The sequence below is a fragment of the Sus scrofa genome, chromosome 1 (assembly GCF_054392235.1).
Source record: "Sus scrofa isolate SSC_HxYL_T2T_F1_AM1 chromosome 1, Sscrofa_HxYL_maternal_Yorkshire_Landrace_v2.0, whole genome shotgun sequence".
Taxonomy (NCBI): domain Eukaryota; kingdom Metazoa; phylum Chordata; class Mammalia; order Artiodactyla; family Suidae; genus Sus; species Sus scrofa.
The window spans coordinates 19,203,758-19,223,053 of NC_139383.1; the positions used below are offsets into that span (position 1 = coordinate 19,203,758).

Consider the following 19,296-nt stretch of genomic DNA (forward strand, 5'->3'; position numbering starts at 1 on the left):
ATTTTAAGTTTATCTAGTGACTTGGAGCAGCAGAACCTTCCCTGGGTCCCCCCTTAGCACTCTTTGCCATCAGACTGGGTTTTGATAAATGGAAAAGATTGGTCATGGAAATCTGTGCTAAAAAATTCCTGCCATTTGCTAGTCTACAGTGACTACATGAAAGCATGAAAGCAAATTATGCATTGTAGTTAAAACCTAGAAAAGGATAACAAATCAAAAGAATCTGAACTAGCAAGTACCCTTGTGCTTGTGCAGTCAAGGTGGTATTGAAAAGCCAGGACTTAGGTGCATGGTTTAGGGATCACTAAGGTAAACCCTGGACTCTGGCAATCCTGTGAATTCAGTCTCATCTTACTAACCTTGCGACTGTAGGCAAGCTACTTAGTGTATCTAAGCCCCGGTTTTCTTACCTGCAGATTGAGGGTAATGACCTAATGATCATGGCAAAGACGATGAAATCTGTCCACCATTATGGTAGGCATTAGGATGACTGTATTTTCCAGGCTCCCTTGCAGCTAGGTTTCAGGGGATGAAACTTCAGCTCACTGTAGTAACAGCCACCATGTGTTCCAACTAGAGTTGCAACCAGGATGAAGGGAGAGTGGCCCACCCTGCAGGGGATATTATGTGAGCTTGAAATAAATGCTACTTTATTCAGGCTTAAGATTTCAGCCTTCCCTCTCACCCCTCCCTTCTTTTCTCTCTCTTTTCTCCCCCTGCCCTTCCTTCTTTCCTTCCTCCCTCCCTTCCTTCCTTCTTTCTGATATTGTAGCATAGTGTAGCATATCCTGATTAACACAGACTCCACACCTACTTCACGCAGGTGTACGGATTAAATGACATCAAAGATATAATGCTGGGGACATAGGGACACACAATAAGTCTTTAACACATTTATTATTGTTTTATATAATTCAAATTCCTCATTTTAGAGATTTAAAATTCTGAGGCTTAAAGGAGTTAAGTGATTTACTCATAGCAAACAACTGATTTGGGGGTCTAGCTAAAGATTTCCAATCTGGGGTTCTTTCAAATATACTGCAGTCTTCCCCTAAACCAGAGGCACCACTTCAGTGAAAAAAACCTTTAGATACATTAAATCTGTTTAGCTGAATTTATGTAATTTGTTGCTAATTTACTGTAGCATTTGTTGTAATTTATGTTAATATGTTGATGCTTTAGTGACAGCTGAACAATGTTGATCTCAATCTTTTAGCTGTTGGGTGTCACTTATTAGAAATTTACCTATCTTTATATCTACTCATGAAATTTTTCACATTTTTGAGAAGGGTCATTCCCTCACTCTCTTTTTTAACTATAAATTCTTTTTTTTTTTTTTTTAATTGTCTTTTGTCTTTTTTAGGGCCGCACCTGTGGTATGTGAAGGTTCCCAGGCTAGGAGTCCAATCGGAGCTGTAGCCGCCAGCCTACACCAGAGCCACAGCAATACCAGATCTGAGCCGCGTCTGCGACCTACACCACAGCTCACGGCAACGCCAGATCCTTAACCCACTGAGCTAGGCCAGGGATTGAACCCTCAATCTCATGGTTCCTAGTCAGATTCATTTCTGCTGCACTACAACAGGAACTCTAAGTATAAATTCTTTTAGTGAACATTCTGGAAATAATAAATACCTATTTAAAACACAGAGTGACCCTTTAAAAATTCCCAGTTTATAATGGCACATTATTTATTAAATTCCAGAACCGTAGAAAACAATAATTATTACATTTTTTTTACTTCGACTATTTTTCTAATACCTTTATAAATTACTGCAACTAGACAATGATTTTGAGTTAGATTTTTTTTTCATCGGTAGCATTCCATGGCGAGCCTACATGTGGCAGTGATTTTGCTTGTGGTGTTGGGTTAGGCAAACTTCCCTAGCCCTGTGGAATCTTGAAGCCATTTGGAAAATAATTCACCCCCCCATTCCCAATTATGATTTTAGAGCAGGCAATATACATTTTCTATCACTTTGCTATTCAAATTTAGTGTGCCTACTTTTTGGAGCAGTGTTTTCAACACAGTACTCAGTATAATTTTCAGTATAGTATGGTGGCTCAGAGTGTGGGCTTTGGAACCCAAGGAGTTCCATCTCTATCTAGATCCCACTAGTTTTGTGATCTTAGGCAAGTTACTTCACCTTTTTTGAGCCTCAGTTTTCTCATTTATAAAATGAAAATACATCCTACCTCAAAGGATGTTACATAGTTAAATGTGATGGAAAATGCATATTGTTTGAGAGGGAATAAACAGTAGTTATTATCAAATAACTGATAACAGGTCCATGGGGATTGGGAACTGCCTAACTCCATTAACAGGTGATTCCTTACCTCTGATCAAGTGGAAATCCTTGCTTAAGTCATATTGTTAAATGGAAAAAGCAAAGAAAAAATATAAATGAAAAGTGATCCTCTCTCTGTTAAAACCCAACTTATTTGCATGAAAATCACTAAAAGAAAAAAATCTAAATATCTATAATGTTAATATTTTGATGATGTGACCATAGATATTTTTTCTTTAATTCTCTAAGTTTCTAACACACAGTTTATTTTTTAATGAGAAAATGACAAACTTAAGAACTCATTGCAAAGAAATCATCCAAAGGCTAATGACAAATTTATTTAAAGGATAGTTCTGCTTTACTATCCTTTTGACAAATTTATTTAAAAGAGAGTTCCACAAAACTTTCTTTTGTGATTTTCCTTTGCTATAAAGAAACCTGAGTCCCTTTAGCTGATTCTAGAAGCATTTTTCTCACTTCAAGCCCTTCAACACACCTTTGCCTTGCTTTCTACAGCTCTTGTTTCATATCCTTAGCTGTACCAGTATCTGTATCTGTGAGCATGTATGTTATCTGCTCTCTATCTCTTTCTCTCTCTCCATGTCACATCTATAGTAGATATTGTTGGTGCCCTGCCCAATTTTGACACTCACCCTTTCCCACACAGGCCAACTCTTACGTTTCCAATTGCCAGCATCTGTAATTCTTTGCTTGAAGTCTTTCTCTGGAGGTAGGAGCCTACATAGAAGACATACTGGCAGTAACTGGAATCAACCTGCACCCCCGCCCCCTCCAGCAACCCTCAACAGGAATTGGTAATTCATTGCTCTCAATCCCCTTGCCCACTGGGGTGTAGGGACAATTTTGAGTCAGGTTCTCCACTGTCTCCCAGACTCTCCAGCAAGGCTGCATCCTACAGAGGTAACTTCATGGTAATATGGCCACATGTGCTGCCTCATTCCCCACTCTCCTACTGGTGCTTCCAGGGATCACTTCTCCAATATGCAGCTTGCACTCAAATCCTCCTTTCAGGGTCTGTTACAGGGAAACAAAACCTAATGAAATAGTCTCATTCATATCTATTTCCTGTAGTTCATATGAAAATAGTTTAAGGGTTATAGCTGACTTGGGGCTAAGGGTGAGCTTAAAATGTGGCAAGACTGGTAACAGAATTAACATAACACGGCATCAGTACCAGAATAAAATTAAAATGAGTCAACGTATCTATGAAGTACTATGTCTAGTTCTGGATGCAACATTCTAAAAAGGATACTCCAAAATTGGAACATGACCGTAACCTGATTAGTAGTTTAGGAACCTAATAACAAAGGTAACAGTTAAAGAAAGTAAAGTTGTTTGGCTTGGAGAATAAACCACTAACTATTGGCATAATCACTGTATTCAAATGGCTGAAGGGAAGTCGTGTGCACAGTGGACTAAATATGTTCAGCCTTTTTCCAGAAGTCAGAACTCTGAACAAAAGTTAGAGAACAGCAATTTTTGACACTTGAAAATGAAGGGTATTCTAACAATTAGAGCTTTCCCTTAACAAATGCAAGATCCCTGAAAATATTTAAGCAAAAGGCAAAAATCATGTAAATCCATTCCATCCCTCAAAATAAACCAGGTCACACAGGTGAGCCTCAGTGATTCTTACCAAAAGCTCATTTGGGTCACCGGCCTTTTGTCTCTAGTTCCATCAGACTGCCATCCTGTTGCATGTCCTATTGGGTGAAACTTCGTTTTCCTGAGAACTTCGTTCTGGATTTGTACTGTGATTCTGTTCTGTGGCCAGTTTTGGGTATTAACAATGTAGCTTTGAACTCTCTATATCCAAGGCCATCTGCCTTCTCTCTTGGCACAACTGCTGGCTATAATTCTGTACCCCCCAGCCCCTCCCTGTGTCCTACTCCAGTCTGCAGTGGCTTCTCTTCTGGCCCTGTCTGGCATGGGAAGAAGAACTGGACACAAGGGAATAGAATTACCACTGGGATGACAGTTTAAGTGACTTCTAAATTTATTTCCAGCTCTATAATTCTATGACCCTTTTCCTTTGCAGTTTTTGTCACCCTTCTTCTTACACTTTGTTTCTCCTGTTTATTATTAATCTGGAAGCACTGCTTCTTCAACTACCCTAAGAAAATCAAGCCACTTTCCAGTTTAACAGTGCCATGACTTCAACTCCCTAACTAAGCTCTTCCTTACTCTCATGTTCTCCTAAGCCTGGATGACCAGTTTAGCCTTTCACTTTGCCTAAAGATATGTACTTCTGCAAGGTAGGAATCCTCAGCTCATGCTTTCCTCTTGGATGACTTATTTACTCTTTCACTGGTGCCTTATTCAGCAATCAATGTCTTACCTGCAATTCTTGTGCAGAGGACGCTGTTGCCCACACCTTGCACTGCCTTGCCAGACCTCTGGCTGGGCTTCGTGGATACTGAGAACTGCTACCCTCTTCTGTAGGCAAGGCAGACCTGCTGCCCCAGAGGGACAGCCAAAAGGAGAGCTTGTTTTTCAAGGTGAAAACATGGGTTGTTTCTGTTGGCAGATTTAGGATCAGTAGGTAGAAATCCAGAGCTCTGGACCCCAGAAGGATCTTGGAATAAATCTCCAGAGAACTCCGAAAAACTGTATGGTGTTACAACACTCACTTGCTTCCCAAACAAACATTTACTGATTTTCTGCTTTGCCTTGAAGGTTCAGAAATCAGACATTAGAAAGCAAAAAGGAACTAACAGTTTATTTAAGGAAGGAGACATGGAAGAAATCAAGTAATCTGGGATGTGAATAAAATGCTGTGGGAATACCAAAGGGGAACAGTCACAACAGACACCATCTCCTACATACTCTCCTAGGTTCTACAGAGGAACATGAAGGCACAGACTCTGTCCTGGCTTAGGATGGGGATCAATTTCCTGCTGAGCCATATACCAGCCAAGAGACTTTGGGAAAGTTATTCCAGTTCTCTGAAATAGTCCTTGTGGCAGTAGTACTGGGGAGACTAAATGAGAACGAAAGCAAAGGACTTGCAAAATTTCCGGTACAGAGGAGGTAAATAAAAATGTTGCTTCCCTTCTCTTTCATACCTTCTCATGGTAGGAATTATTGGGGCAATTATTCAAACAATGTTTCTGGAGATGGATCCCAATTTCAGCCTTTCCAAATATCTCCATCATGATAAAGTTTCTGGACTCTGCAAGTGGAGGCTCTTAGGACCCACCATAATATATGGTTATTTCTTTGGACAATACACCTGAAATATTTCCATTTCCACCTCCCTTTCCCCCCGTTTCTTATTCCCTCTCCTATGGATTTTCCTCCTGAGACATGAAGCTCTCATTTCATATTTTCTCATTCTAGTTTCTGGGCACAATGAAGAAACTGCTGGTATCTCAGCTCCTGATCCTGGTAATTTCTTCAACATCAGCCTTCCTGGATAGAATACGCTCTTTCCATCTAAACACACCAGTGTGATGGATGTGTCCCTGGTGCCACTAAGTGTTCCCTTGAATGACACTTAGGAGATGCCTCATTTGCAGGCATCTTATCCAGAGATGTGAAAAAAAGAGGCAGCCTTTTTTGAGGACTGGTGAAGTCCCCAGTGAGAGAGAGAGGAACAGAACTTGGGATAAGCAGGAAGATATTAACTAGTTCAGAAACCAGGTACCCTTGGAGTGTGAGCCAAGGGGAGAAAAGCTGTGCGGGTCCACAACGAAACAAAGATGGAGCTTTCGGATGCCTCCATCTCTAAAGCTCTGATGGAGAAGCAGGAGACTGTCAAGCCTCATATATTCTATTAAAAAGATAGATGACATCATCTGCCATGACACTGAAATTTTTAATTTTGGATTTCACTTTAAGTAGCTGGAGTTAGAGATACAGCCTTCCTCATAATGAAATTATACTCCATGTTGTCACCTACCTGGTCTGTAGATTTTTGTGTGGTGATCTCCAACTTTCACCTGGAAGACATGTTCAGAGCAAAATCAAGCCATTGAATTTATTTTTTATACCAGTCAGTCTATTTCTATTATTATCAGTCTTAGAAAGTAGAGAGAGAAAGAAAGAACGTTCACATTTAATAAATAGAAAATATTTATTATACAGTATTATCAAGATTATTTGACAAAAGGCAGTAATGAGCCAAAGGAAAACACTTTTACAAGAAGCTGAACAACTTGTCTAAGCACGTACATTGGGGGGGAGAGTTTTTGCACTTTTGGTATAGGGTATGTGTTTACACTTCCAATTTTGAACAATTATGTATAAGAGCTAATACTCTATTGTATTCAGAAAAACTTTTAATCAGGATATTAGGCATTCAGAGTAATAACATGACTGGTGTTGAATGTGTTCACCAAATGTTTCAGAGTAAAACCTCAGAACAATCTGACGTATTTGAAAAGTAGAAGCAGTTTTCTTGATCTATTCTTAATTTAAAGAATGCACAAGTCCTGTTTTCAAAGACATATGTCAGTGGCATTTAAAAAAGATCATGTTTCACTAGTAATTGTATGCTTTCCTTTACTACTTTGCCAATTAGTAGACGGTCTATTAAGTATTGGAACCATCCAGTTTTCTCTTTCTTCTTCATGACAATGAAAATATGGAACTGAAATCCACGTTTTAGTCATGAGCTCTTTCTACCAAAGGTGTAATAAAATAACTTTTTAAAAGGAAAGGCAGTTTATTCTTGATATAAAACTGACTAAACTTGGCAGTAGAATATGGGAAGACATAAGAAATGTGAGTTTCAAACATTGGAGTGGATGTTAATTTCTGAACAAATGAGGCAGTGAGTATTTAAAGATTTCCAAGATGATTTCTGGCTGAGTAATCAGCAGCTTCAACATGAAGGAAGCATATTAAACATGACTGAACATAAGGTATAAACAAAGATATTTAAGGGGATAAGATTCATTCCCACATAATACAAGAAATCAAAACAGCAAGAAAAATCTCTTTTATTGGGGGTAAAAAGAGGGAGCAAAAATGAAACAACTGGATTACACATACACGAATATTATATGCTGCAAATAACAAAAATAAAAAGACAAGTTATGACAGTGAACATATAGGAATAAAACATGGAACTAAAAGTTAAAAGAAATCAAAAAGTGATGAATCAATAATTTGAGAAATTATGACCAGACTTACAGTTTAGTGTATGCTTTAAGCACATAAAGCTCAAGTAGCTGTGGAAATATTTAAAAAAAATGAAATAATGTAAATATTGTCTTTTCAATCTTGTGTGTAATAATGATGTATGCAAGTTTATAAAACATACCTTTTTACTGTTATCCATCATTTTTGTGAACTTTTAATATAACAAATTTTCAAACCACTTCATTAATAACATTTCAACATCATAAAATATCTGAAAAATAAGTTCCCTCTTTAGAAGAAGAACCATCTGAGCAGCATATGAAACACATGAGACCAGAGCACTCAAACCTTCAAAGAGCTCCTGTAGATATTGATGGCAATGGAATATAAAACATGATTGGAACATAAAAATATCTATACTATATCAGAAAGATAATCTTCTAGTTGCAGTTAGGTTGACATTACATTGCACAAATTTTATTATCACGGTATACAAGGACACAGGAATACATTCACTTGCTAGTTACAGGGACTTCAGTGACAATCGGAAAGAATTATTTGCCATTTAAACCAATAATATTTGCTATGAGTACACCGTTAAGTTCAAAAATGAATTTGTTTCTGTAGTACATAGGAGAAACAATGGCACCAAATACACATACTGCATCTTAGAAGTTCAACTGGTAAATATTATTTGCTACAGAAAATGGAAGGTAACACTTTTGCCATATGGTTTGTTCTCTTTAACTAAAGGGCAAAGGAGCCCCATTGGCACACCAGTAAATCCTCAGAAAGTCTTCTGCCACTCTCCAAACAATCTCTTGTCTGCCTTTTCTCCAAATCACCAACAAGTATCAGATATGGGAAGCTGATTTTGCTGACTGATTTTGTTCAAAGCCCCAAGCTCTCGTACTGTCTTGCTTCTCATTCCGTTCTCCCTTAGCACTCCTGATGAAGCCCTTTTTGGTGATGATTTTGCTCTTATTCCTGTTTTCCTAAATAGAGGGAAATCACAGAGCAGCAAGGTGTCCACACACCTTTCTCCAGGTGTGACAGCAAGGCTGGCACTGAATGGGGTGCAGTGGTTGAAGAGGGACCCCTTTATGGACCAGTTCCCAACAGTCCAGAAGACCAAGGATCTGTGGGCCCAGTAAGGAGAGGGCTTGAGAGAAATGAGCTGCTGTCTGTCCATCACTCTTCTCTGGGTGGTTCCACGCCTGCCTCTTTTCACTCACCTGCTCTGAATGGCTGTATCACCATCACTAGGAATACCCTGACTGTGAGTTAATGACTCAGCTGGGCGGACCTCCTGTAAAATCCCCTTCCAAACCAGCCAAGAATGCAGGCATGCCTATCTATGCCCATTTGTCCAAAGAGAGTATGTTTGTTGATTTTATTTATTTTTACGATAAAGGTTATATGCTATAAGGGATTGTGCTTTGACAGAATTCCCTTTCTTCCCAGAGAAAGCTTTTGAATACTTCAAGAATCAGGACCCTCTCCCGGATCACTTTTTGCTCGCAGAGTCCAGCATCTCTCGCGTTCGCCTTGTTAGGGTGTCAGCAGCTGTCTCTCCCTTGCTTGGGACTTCACCCTCCAGCCTCCGCTTCTCCCCCAGTTTTCTGCACATCTCCGGAGGTGCTGATACTCCTTGACCACTCTGGCTTTTCCCTGTGGACACCTCCTCCCTACAGGGTGGAAGAGCTTTGCTTATAGTCCCTCAGGATGACAGAGGCGTAGGTCACGTTGGGAGGGGTGCAGAGCACCGACTCGGACACGGGAGAGCTGGGCACCGAGCTACCCGAGGCCACTGAGTCGCGGAAGGGGGACGGAGGCGTCAGGGCAGGCGAATCCTCGAGGGTCGGTTTGCTGGCTGCCTGCAGGTCCTCCTCCTCCTCGTCCAGTTCATCTTCCTCCGTGTTCCCTTCCCGCTCATACACATACTCCTGGAGGAGCTTGAACCTCTCGCTGTCGTCCTCGTCGTCGTCCTCCGCTGGCGGGGAGGCGGGCTCCTCCCCGAAGGTGCTCAGCTGCAGCGGGAGCATCTGCAGGTGCTGCGGGGGCGCCGGGGGCGGAAACAGGGACCGCACCCCATTCCCGGGACCCCCGGGGACAGCGAGCACCGCGTTGAAATCCGGGATCCCGGTGCTGAAATTGTTGACCACTCCCTGCAGCTGGTCCAGGAGGGCTTTCTGCGGCTGCGGTTGCGGCAGTGGCGGCGGTTGCTGGAGGGGTGGGGGCAAGCCCTTGGGGATGGCCGGGTCAGCCAGGAATAGGGGGGTCTCCTCCGCAGTCAGGCGGGGCGGCAGAGGCGGGGTGCTCGCCGCAGTTGGCACGCGTCGGTGCATCACCATGGAAGGACTGCTGGGAGGGCTGAAGCCTACCGGCTGGGCGTCCTCCTCCTCCAGGTTGTAAAGGGTCTTGGTGCTGGTATCTGAAAATGTCAGGCTCTTGCCAGAGCCTTGGTAACTTTTAGTGAGGGGTTTGATGACGGCTGTTTGGTTGCAGGCCGTCTCATTGGTCTTCACGTGCACAGAGAGGCGGTGCCACATGTGCTGTCCCTTGGGCACCTGTCTTCCACCTGGTTCAGACCATGACACAGACTTGCCATTAGAACTATGAATAAAATAGAGATGGGTTTATTTGCAGGTATATCATGTGCACCGGATGAAATACATATAAAACATTTGCAAGCCCAGCTCCAAGCCACTGGACTCCCTCCCTCCTCCCCTGTATGTTTGTCCTCCACACCCCCAACCTGTCCTTATTCCGCAGCAAATGCCAAAAGTCTGAAGCTGCAGCCAGTGACTCCATCCACCCTAAGACAAGGCAGGACATTTTGACCCTGAGAAAAGCTGTAGGGGAGAGAAAAGCCAACTTGTAGAAGCAGCTATTTTCATTTAGGTCTACGACTTCACAGTTATAACACACACAAACACACACACACATGCTTGAAGGCAATGATAAAACTGTTGCTCAGTGATAGCTTTGAAAGACTCCAAAATTAGTGGAGGAAACAAAAATAAAATCTTAATTACACATGGACAACAGAGCATAATGACCAAAGCTGTTGTCTCCCTTTCTTCTTAGTCCCTGGGACAAATTAAAATCCACATGTAAAGCCACCCTCATTGTCCTGTGGGTTAAAAAATACATCCTCTCAGTTGCCCATTCTGATATGCAGGTATTTCCTGTGGTAACAGGAGCAGCGTGGTCATACACACGGCACCTGTACAGAAAAGAAAAAAAGGAGATGACAGAAAAACCCAGACCTGTGCTGCACTTAAGAGTTTCCTAACTTTTGATTTTCCTTTTATTTCAAAGTATTGTTTCAGACACATGTAGTGGATCACAATTCACTCACAGCAGCTCGTTTGGGATTTTCACACTGGCAACGTTTAGCTCGGTGTGTTTGAAAGAGGCAGAACTGGAAGGCCCAGAAAAATACAAATGCCCCATCCTGCTTTAGTTTTCTTATATAGCTTATGCAAATGAGACCAAACTAAGATTCAGATGAAACAGAAGTTAGCAAGACAAGGACCTCTCAGGGCTTTCCCCTCATGGAGCACTTGTGAAAAGTCTGAGGGCATCAGCTTCCCTTCACCCTTACCAATGTTCAGCTTCTTGAAGCTCTCATAAAAGCAACGAAATAGAATATATCTCTGAATAAGAAAAAAATGAGATGCATGCTGTTTATATACTACAAATTCTATTCTGTCTGTTCTAATAACTCTGGTCTTTTTGGACTCAGTTTATTTTCTGTATAATTTTTAGCAGATGGTAATACCTTACCAGAGCACACTATTAATAACAGCAGTGTTAGCACAAATCAGGAAATCATTTTTTTCTTTTTTCTTTGCTTTTTCTTTGTATCCATGAAAACAACAGAGAAAGTAGCACAGTAATGACACATTTCTGACATTAAAAGGAGGAGAAGAAAATTTAGGTTTTTTCTTAAGTGGATATGTGACATAGACACATCATAGCCTTTTGTTTGGAAAAATGTAGAAAATGATCAATAGGTAACACAATGATTTATTTAATCATTTTGAAAATGTAAGAATGAATATTTTGATAATTATATGTAGTGCCACATTTATGAGGGTAATGTTTAGACATTTCAAAATCTATAATCCTGAAAAGTGAAGTGAGTCAAATAAGCAGAGATTTATGTAGAAACTCTGACATTAAATTATAGAAATTCTGGATATAAAGGTTCTAAAATAGATGTAACAGCTAAAATTTTCTCATTATTTGGGAAGAAGATAGTTCCTCTATATATCTGAAAATCTATGCTATACTTTTAACTGTCTAAGAAAAAAATCTCATCTCCAAAATAGGATATCAAAATTAATATTTCACTCAAATGTATGCTTATTATAGTTCCTGAGAATGTGCAAGTGCTTGTAAATATGAAATTACTGATTATCAGCTTCTACACTCTCTTGTTAGAATAGTTGACTCTATTCTGAGTTGAGCAAACTAAAGAATGAGCCAGTGGTGTTCCGGGCAAGAACAGGCAGTCAACCAGCCAGCCAAAGGCAAGACTGGAATCCACATTTCCTGTTCTGAGTTTGAAACTCTAGGTAAGTTCACCTCCTTACTTCCATCTTTCTCCATTTCCTCCATCTCCCACTCTACTTGCAGTGTTTCTCTCTGTATGCAATTAATGTGCCTCTTCTTGAAAGTATAAAACTGCCTCGCTGCCTCTTGCTTTGCTTAAATATGCTTTAGTGTAATTTCTAACCTCAAGACTTTGCATCCCTTTCAGTTGTAATGGAAACACTTTTTCCTTTTCCAAATGCCTGCCTCTCCAAGTTTCTTAAGAAAATTACCAAAGTAAAAGGTGCCTTGTGTGTTCACTTAATTGTGTTTGTGTTTATGGGTGTATGTATTAAAAAAATTTTTTTTGAGAGTTAGTCTGACTTAATTTGATCACTAGGCTCAGACACCCAAAGAAAACATTGTCCAGTCTCCATATACACCAGCAAAAAAGGCAACCTTGTATTCCTGGAACTTCATTCACCTCCTCCCACTCACTTACATGGGATGTTTCCCTCCTTGTCCAAGGCTCCTGTATGAGCTTCTTTTTCAAACATGTAAAAGGCATTACTAATTATCTTGCAGACAGATATGCACTATTTAGTTCTGTTTTAATCCAATACCATCTTTATTCTTGTGATGGGAGATTTTCACTCTAGCTGTCAAAATTAGCAGCTTTCCTTCCCCTCAGAGCCTTGCTCTAGATTTTCTATAAAGTACTATTTAATTAGGGAACAGTTCTAATGCCCTAGGGACTTTATCAGATTAAGGAAATTAGATTAACCATTTTTTTTTTTTTTTTTTTGTCCCCAAGGGCTAAATGAATTGCTTCCTAAAACCAGAGACGTCAAGGAAATGCATCATCTCATAGAAACTGAAGCCCATGCTATAAACTTTGGTCCTTCTGTATTGGTTATTTTTAGCCTATGGTCCATAGACAGCTTGAATGGTCCATGAATCTACACATGCCTTAAGCATTTTTTTTTTTTTAGGCTGAATCAATATTATGTCCTTGTAGATTATGCAGTGCTATTTTTAAATGCAAAATGCCTTTATGATAAATTGTGCTTCTAGATACAAGTGTAACTAAGTTCTGAGATGCTTTTTTTTTGTGCATTTTGTGTTCAAGTGGCCACTAATAGGTGCAATTACTATCACAGATTCAGGTGAAGGTTTAATAATAGTTTTGATGTGAAAAGTGATTAACTAATTTGAAAAGGTTGGGAATCCATTGCTGTATATTAAGAAGAGAAAAATACATAAAATATGGGACAGCAAAAAGGAATAAATGCATTATAAAGATGAGATATTATTCTGAAATGAGACTTTTATTTAATCCCAGATAACTGTAATACCTTATGTTTCAGCCGCTAGCTTCTTCCTTCTAATATTTAATTTTACTTGGTTTCCTAATCTTAGGAAAAGCTATCTGGTTTAGAAACACCACAGAATTTCACAAAGCACCTCATCCTTCTTGCTGTAACTTCAAAAGACAGACATAGGACTTAAACAATCTCATGCTTATAGATCAAATGCAGTAGCATCTGGAGTAAATACCTCAAGTGGCTAAACATCTTGACTGATATTGAAGTAACTGGAGGAAATCGCTGTTAGACTGGGAGGAACTAGAGACGTGGAGGATGCCAGACACTGATAGTGTGCAGAGCTAAGCTGGCCAAGGGCTATAGTTTCATCTATAAAAGACTTGGGATCCTGCTTTGGTTTTTCTTTCATTAGATAAGTATTACAATCCGCCCCCCCCCCAAAAAAAAAAACAGAAAACCCAATATTTACAGCACTTTAGAGAATAGTTAGAAGTGGGTGGTGTAAACAGATTAGTGTCTCTTTAGCATTCAGGGTGATCCTGTCTGTTTTATTTGTTTCAGTAAGTACTAGTTACATCTGCAGAGCACACTGCTCTGCTCTAGAGAGGTCTAAAATGGGAATAACAGTGGGTGGGTGCTTGAGATCAGGAGGCAAGCATCCTGCACAAGCTGCCTGAGGGGAAAGCTTGCACAACACCTGTCTCCCTTATGTCCAATTCAAGTCTTCGCCACTAAGCTTAATAGCTGCACAACAGACTTAAGAACGGTGTTCAGAGACCCTACAGAAAAGGCGAGACCTTTACGTGAGGAGGTAAGACTCACTCCGTGGAACCTGAGGAGGGTAGCCTTTGTTTCCTTTGAAAGTTAGAATGGAAACAGGAAATGCCATTGAGTCATAGCATGGAGAGGATGGCTCACCAAGTAAAGAAAACAAACCACAGCCACAGCCCTGCAGCTCTGGCTGGGGCACGTGGCTTTTCAAGGAAGGGGCGGTGCTGCCCCCACCAAAGCAATCCAGCTGGGATGTCACAGCTGCACCATCCAGGTATCTCACCTCCACCTACTTCAGCAAGCTGGTATCAGAATGCACTTTGAATAGTGATACTTGTAGCATTTTAGGCATAGGAACTATTTGAAACAATTTGAGTCAGACTCCTGTTTTCCCAGGCAACCCCAAGCTAGTCTTCAATACAAAGGACACTCACTGACACCAATTTCACTTCCTGAAAGCTTTCCAGAAAAGTCTTATATTCAGTATATATTCTCTGGAAGTTTATTTGAACATATTTAAAATTTCTCACCTTTTTGACTCACCGCTACTTGTAAGCTAGAGAATCTCTGAACGTGTTGCAGAGACAAATGCTTTTTGATTACATGAGAACATGATAGTTTCTGCTGATATTAAATCTCAAATAGCATTGTGAATTTTGTCCCTCTCTTCTTTGATTCTAAACTCATAATAAGTGGATCAGAAAAAAAATTGGCTTGCTGAAATTTACAATCCTATGAAATCTAAATACACAGTCCTCCTTTCAGAATCTAGGTCAATCATATTGATTATCCTTAAGTTATATGATTCGGGATAAATGATAACATAAAGAAAAGCAGTTAGGGAGTTCCCGTTGTGGTGCAGCGGAAATGAATGGGACTAGGAACCATGAGGTTTTGGGTTCGATCTCTGGCCTTGCCCATTGGGTTAAGGATCAGGCGTTGCTGTGAGCTGTGGTATGGGCCACAGACGTGGCTTGGATCTGGCTTTGCTGTGGCTGTGGCTGTGGTGTAGGCCTGCGGCATCTGTAGCTCCCATTTGACCCCTAGCCTGGGACTCTCCATATGTCATGGTTGTGGCCCTAAAAAGCAAAAAGATTTTTTTTAAAAAGAAAGGCAGTTAGTTTTTATTAAAAATTGTGTTTTTGCTAATGAATTAATAAAGAAGCAGACATCGACAAGTGAAATTGCCTCATCAAGGCCAATAAAGTGTGGAAGACCCCATAAACTTTGCCCAGGTATATCATCTATTGTCTTAAGAAAATTGAAAAATCTATTGCAAACTAAAAAGTAGCATTCTGGTAGTTACTAAACTTTTCCTAAGCACATTTTAAATGGCCTTTGGTTTAGTCTAATCATGATTACTGGCTGAAGAAAGAAATTCTGGTGCCAAAGTTTAAGACACTATGTTGGTACAGAAGCATGGTTTTAGCAGAGGTCTACCAGGTGTAATTCTATTCCTGCAGAAGTATAAAGGAGCCTAGATTATGTTCCTTTTGAAGAAAGTTCAGGTCAAGCATCATCGCCTTTTTTCTATGCTCCACACTTCCAGACCTATAATTTTAATAGCGAGTCTTTTGATGCTGTTCAACAAGACCTGGAGTCCTCACAATTTGTCCTGGAGATACAGAGCAGTTGCATTGCTCTGCAGGGATTATTCCTCAGAGGCAGAAGAGATCCAGGCTGATCATAATGGTCCAGTAGGCAGCTTTATTTCTATCACTGGCCCCTTTTCCTTGCTTGTTCACAAAAACTGTGGGAACTGGTCACAAAAAACAACCCCCCCCAAAAAAAACCTATTTTCTCTTTCTTTCTCTCTCTCTCTCTCTCTTTTTTTTTTTTTTTTTTTTTTTTTGCAGGAACAACCAAAGCTAAAAATAGCCAGTCTTAGTCTATGGTATACAGCTTGGAAGCTACCAATCTCTTCCTGATCCTTTATTGTCTCCAGAAAGAAAGCTTGACTAGATCCCATTTCAAAAATCCTTTACAACCAACCTGTTAGCTTTGCTGACTGTCGTCTTATTTTTGAACACTTATCAAAGTGCACCCACTTTTGGCCTTTGTTTTATTTTTAGGCACTCACCTTTAAGTCATGAAAGGGTAAGTGATGCTCCTCTCTCTCTGGCCCTGCTGTCATGACAGGACAAGCACATCTACTAGTCCCATCAATCCATTTTGATAGGTAGCCAACAGCTGTCATAATCAGAAAGTCCTTACTGTGTCCTTGTTTAGACTCAACCCTTGGTTCAAGAAACACTCAATGCTTTTTGACTTGGGAGAACTACAGAGAATGCATCCTGACAAACTAGAGTGGTTGGTTACTAGATGGGGCGGTGTCCTCCCAACCACCACTTATTTGTCCCTCTAAGGGTCAGTATGGTTTGATTGAGACCTCATGCTTTCTATCTGGGCCTTTCAGGGGGACGTCAGAACATGACTTCCCAATGCACTCCACTGAGTGAGGTGAAGAGATGACAGGGCCCCTGTTCACTGGGCTCCATGGCCAGGTTTCCTAGCAAATATTGAAACAAATTGGGCTCTTCTCATTTGAAGAGCTCTTGAAGCCACAGACACCTCATCAGTGAGCTCCCTTCTGCTGCAGGAATGTGTACCTTTGACTCTCCCAGGAGTTTGAAGGGCTGTAAAGGAACAGCTGAAAATGACCACAGACTCCGTGCACAATGAATTGAACAAGGTCTATGTTCTTTTGTTGACTTAAAGAGACACTGTCAAGATCTAAAGGTCAAAAATTGGACCAGACATGCACTGTTTTTATCAGACGGAGAAAAATCTGATAAAAAGCACTCAGAATTCTGGGAAAATAACTATTTTCCTTTTTTTTTTTTTTCAAAATTTACTTTTTTGGGACTCACAAAACTTTTGTTTTGTGCTCCCCAGGGCACAGGAAGCACCCAGCAGAGGATTATATTGGTGCCTGCCCCCCCACTGACATTATGGAACTCTTTCATAAGTTCAAATTATGGCTTTTAATTCAATGCAGACAGGATCATATCAAACATTTGTGCAGCAGCAAAAAAAGGCAAAGGAAGAAAAGAAAAGAAAGAGCTGTTTGCCAAGGAGAAGCTGACAAATTTGTGAAGGGGGAAAATTCACTTTCAAGCTTGTGAGTGGGAGTCACAAACAAAAGTGAATCTCTAGAATGGGAGAAGGTGTTGCATCTTGCATCAAAACATAAAAAAGCAAAAAGACTAACAACTTGACAGTGTCCTTTTAAGAACGATGGACAATCAAATTAAGGCAGTCGTGCAAACCATGGCACGTAAATGGTTCCTCATTCTTGATGGCATGCACCACATCTGTTTCCATGTTAGAAAGTAGAAAAACCCAGGAGAGAGAAAGCAAGGGGCAAACCACTATATTTTCCATGCAGCTTCTCTTACACATTCACTGCAGTGTGGGGGTTTTCAAAGCTGCACATGTGCCGACGGACATTGGCTGGTGGGCGAGAATTCTGGCTGCCTCTTCCTGAAGATTGAAAAGAAAAAGATACCCAGTGAGTGAGTGGTTATACATGTGTACAGAGATGGTGCTCACACCGCTCAGGCGGTGCCTGGGCTGGGGAAGGACCTGGGCTGGCTCCTGAACTTTTCTACACGTGATCCTCTCCGCCTCCACCTCCTACATTTTCTTTGTGCTTCCCAGCTGTTTCCTACCACCAGGCTCATTTCTGAAAGCCACGTAAGTGGAGTGTATTCTTTCTTTTACCTTGTGGGACCATCTATTTCCAAGTGGCAGCTGCTTTTTCTGCTGTGTGCTGTGTGTATATCTATCTCAGATTGGCTCTTTTTCCTCCACTCTTGACATCCCCGTGACTTTTCTCTTCTTCTTCTTTTTTTTTTTTTTTTTTTTGCTTTTTAGGGCCATACTTGGAGCATATGGAAGTTCCCAGGCTAGGGGGTTCAATTGGAGCTGCAGTTGCCGGCCTACACCACAGTCATAGCAACGTGGGATCCAAGCTGCGTCTTCAACCTACACCACAGCTCACAGCAACGTGGGATCCCTGGGCCACTGAGCAGAGCCAGAGATGGAACGTGAATGCTCATGGATACTAGTTGGATTTGTTTCCGCTGCATCACAGTGGGAACTCAGCCACACTCTCTATTCTTTGTGGCAGTGGCCTTCACTTGAATCCTCCCACCAACTACCTCTTTAAGGGATGTGTATGGATTTCTGTCTTACACTGTGACTTTTAATTGTATTTCTAGTTTTTCTCTACATTATGTCATCATAAAAGCATTGCTGTCACTTTACAGAAAATCACATGTATCTCTTGATTCTCTCAAGATGGAATGTATACATATTGATGTAGAGAAAGGAAGCGGCAAGAGATTGGATAAACCTGCCCCAAAGAAGAATATCATCTCATTCCCTGGTTGGGTGTCTCCTTGTTCAGCACAAGGTGTGATCTAGTGCAGTGAGAAGAGCTCTAACCAGACTTGGCAAGGCAGGTGGGGAGGTTGTGCACCCTTGCCCTTTCTTGCATCTGGAGTTGAGGACGCTTAAGTTTCCCAGGAGTTAAGAAGCACTTTGGAAGCTGGTGGGATAAAGCCATCTTACTCTCACTCCACATATGAGGGCTGCCAATCACAGGAAAAAATTTTAGGAACAGGTTTGCTAAAGGTGAACCATCCGCAGGTGCTGTGAATGGATAAGGTGGCAGTTGTGAAGTCCCCTAAGAGGTTTTCTAAAAACTCACAAATGCTTACTATAAATCATCCTTGGGCCAGCTACCCCAAGATGCTGGTGACAGTTATCCAGTGTTAATCAGAAGATGACCACAAGAGCTCAAGGCAAGTCAAAGACCTTTGCCAATTCTCCTATCTCTTTTGCCCATCAAAGCAGGGAGAGGAGGAGAAATTCAGAAGAGGGAAGACCCAGAGATATTTGAGGAGTAGATCATGTTACTTCCCAGTCCAAGTCTTTCAGGCTGAGGCCTGGCATTGTTCTGGGAAGGAGAGAAATGAGTTTGAGGTTTGAAACAAGAATCCAGTGGACTATTTATGCAATGCTTGAAAGGGAGGAATCTAATCTGACTGTAGAGGTGAGAAAAAAACATTCATAGCACAGATGAAGGTAAGAGAGAAAAAATAAAATTGATCAATATGTATATTTCCATCAATATACTGGGAAGTTCAGTAAACCACTTGAAAGTATATGATCTACCCAGATAAGTTTGAAATTCTCATCCAGAGGTTAAAAACTTGAAACATTGGTATAATTTCATTACCACTACAATAAACATTTGT

The 19,296-nt window shown here is 40.8% G+C and overlaps 1 protein-coding gene across 4 annotated transcripts in view; it reads right to left on the reverse strand.

Annotated features, from left to right (window-relative positions):
• Positions 1-6,365: 6,365 nt before the first annotated feature.
• The window catches only part of GRM1 (glutamate metabotropic receptor 1), a 390,429-nt gene continuing 377,498 nt past the window's right edge, over positions 6,366-19,296 (reverse strand). For 2 of the 4 annotated variants that reach the window (XM_005659163.4, XM_085024330.1), the window contains exons 9-10: positions 17,431-17,515; positions 6,366-10,010 (exon numbers count right to left, since the gene is read on the reverse strand). In XM_005659163.4, coding sequence (XP_005659220.1) covers positions 17,455-17,515 — 61 coding nt within the window. In that variant the 3' untranslated portion in view covers positions 6,366-10,010; positions 17,431-17,454. The remainder of the gene's footprint in view (positions 10,011-17,430; positions 17,516-19,296) is intronic. The other 2 variants (XM_021087033.2, XM_021087041.2) reach the window with 1 other exon arrangement.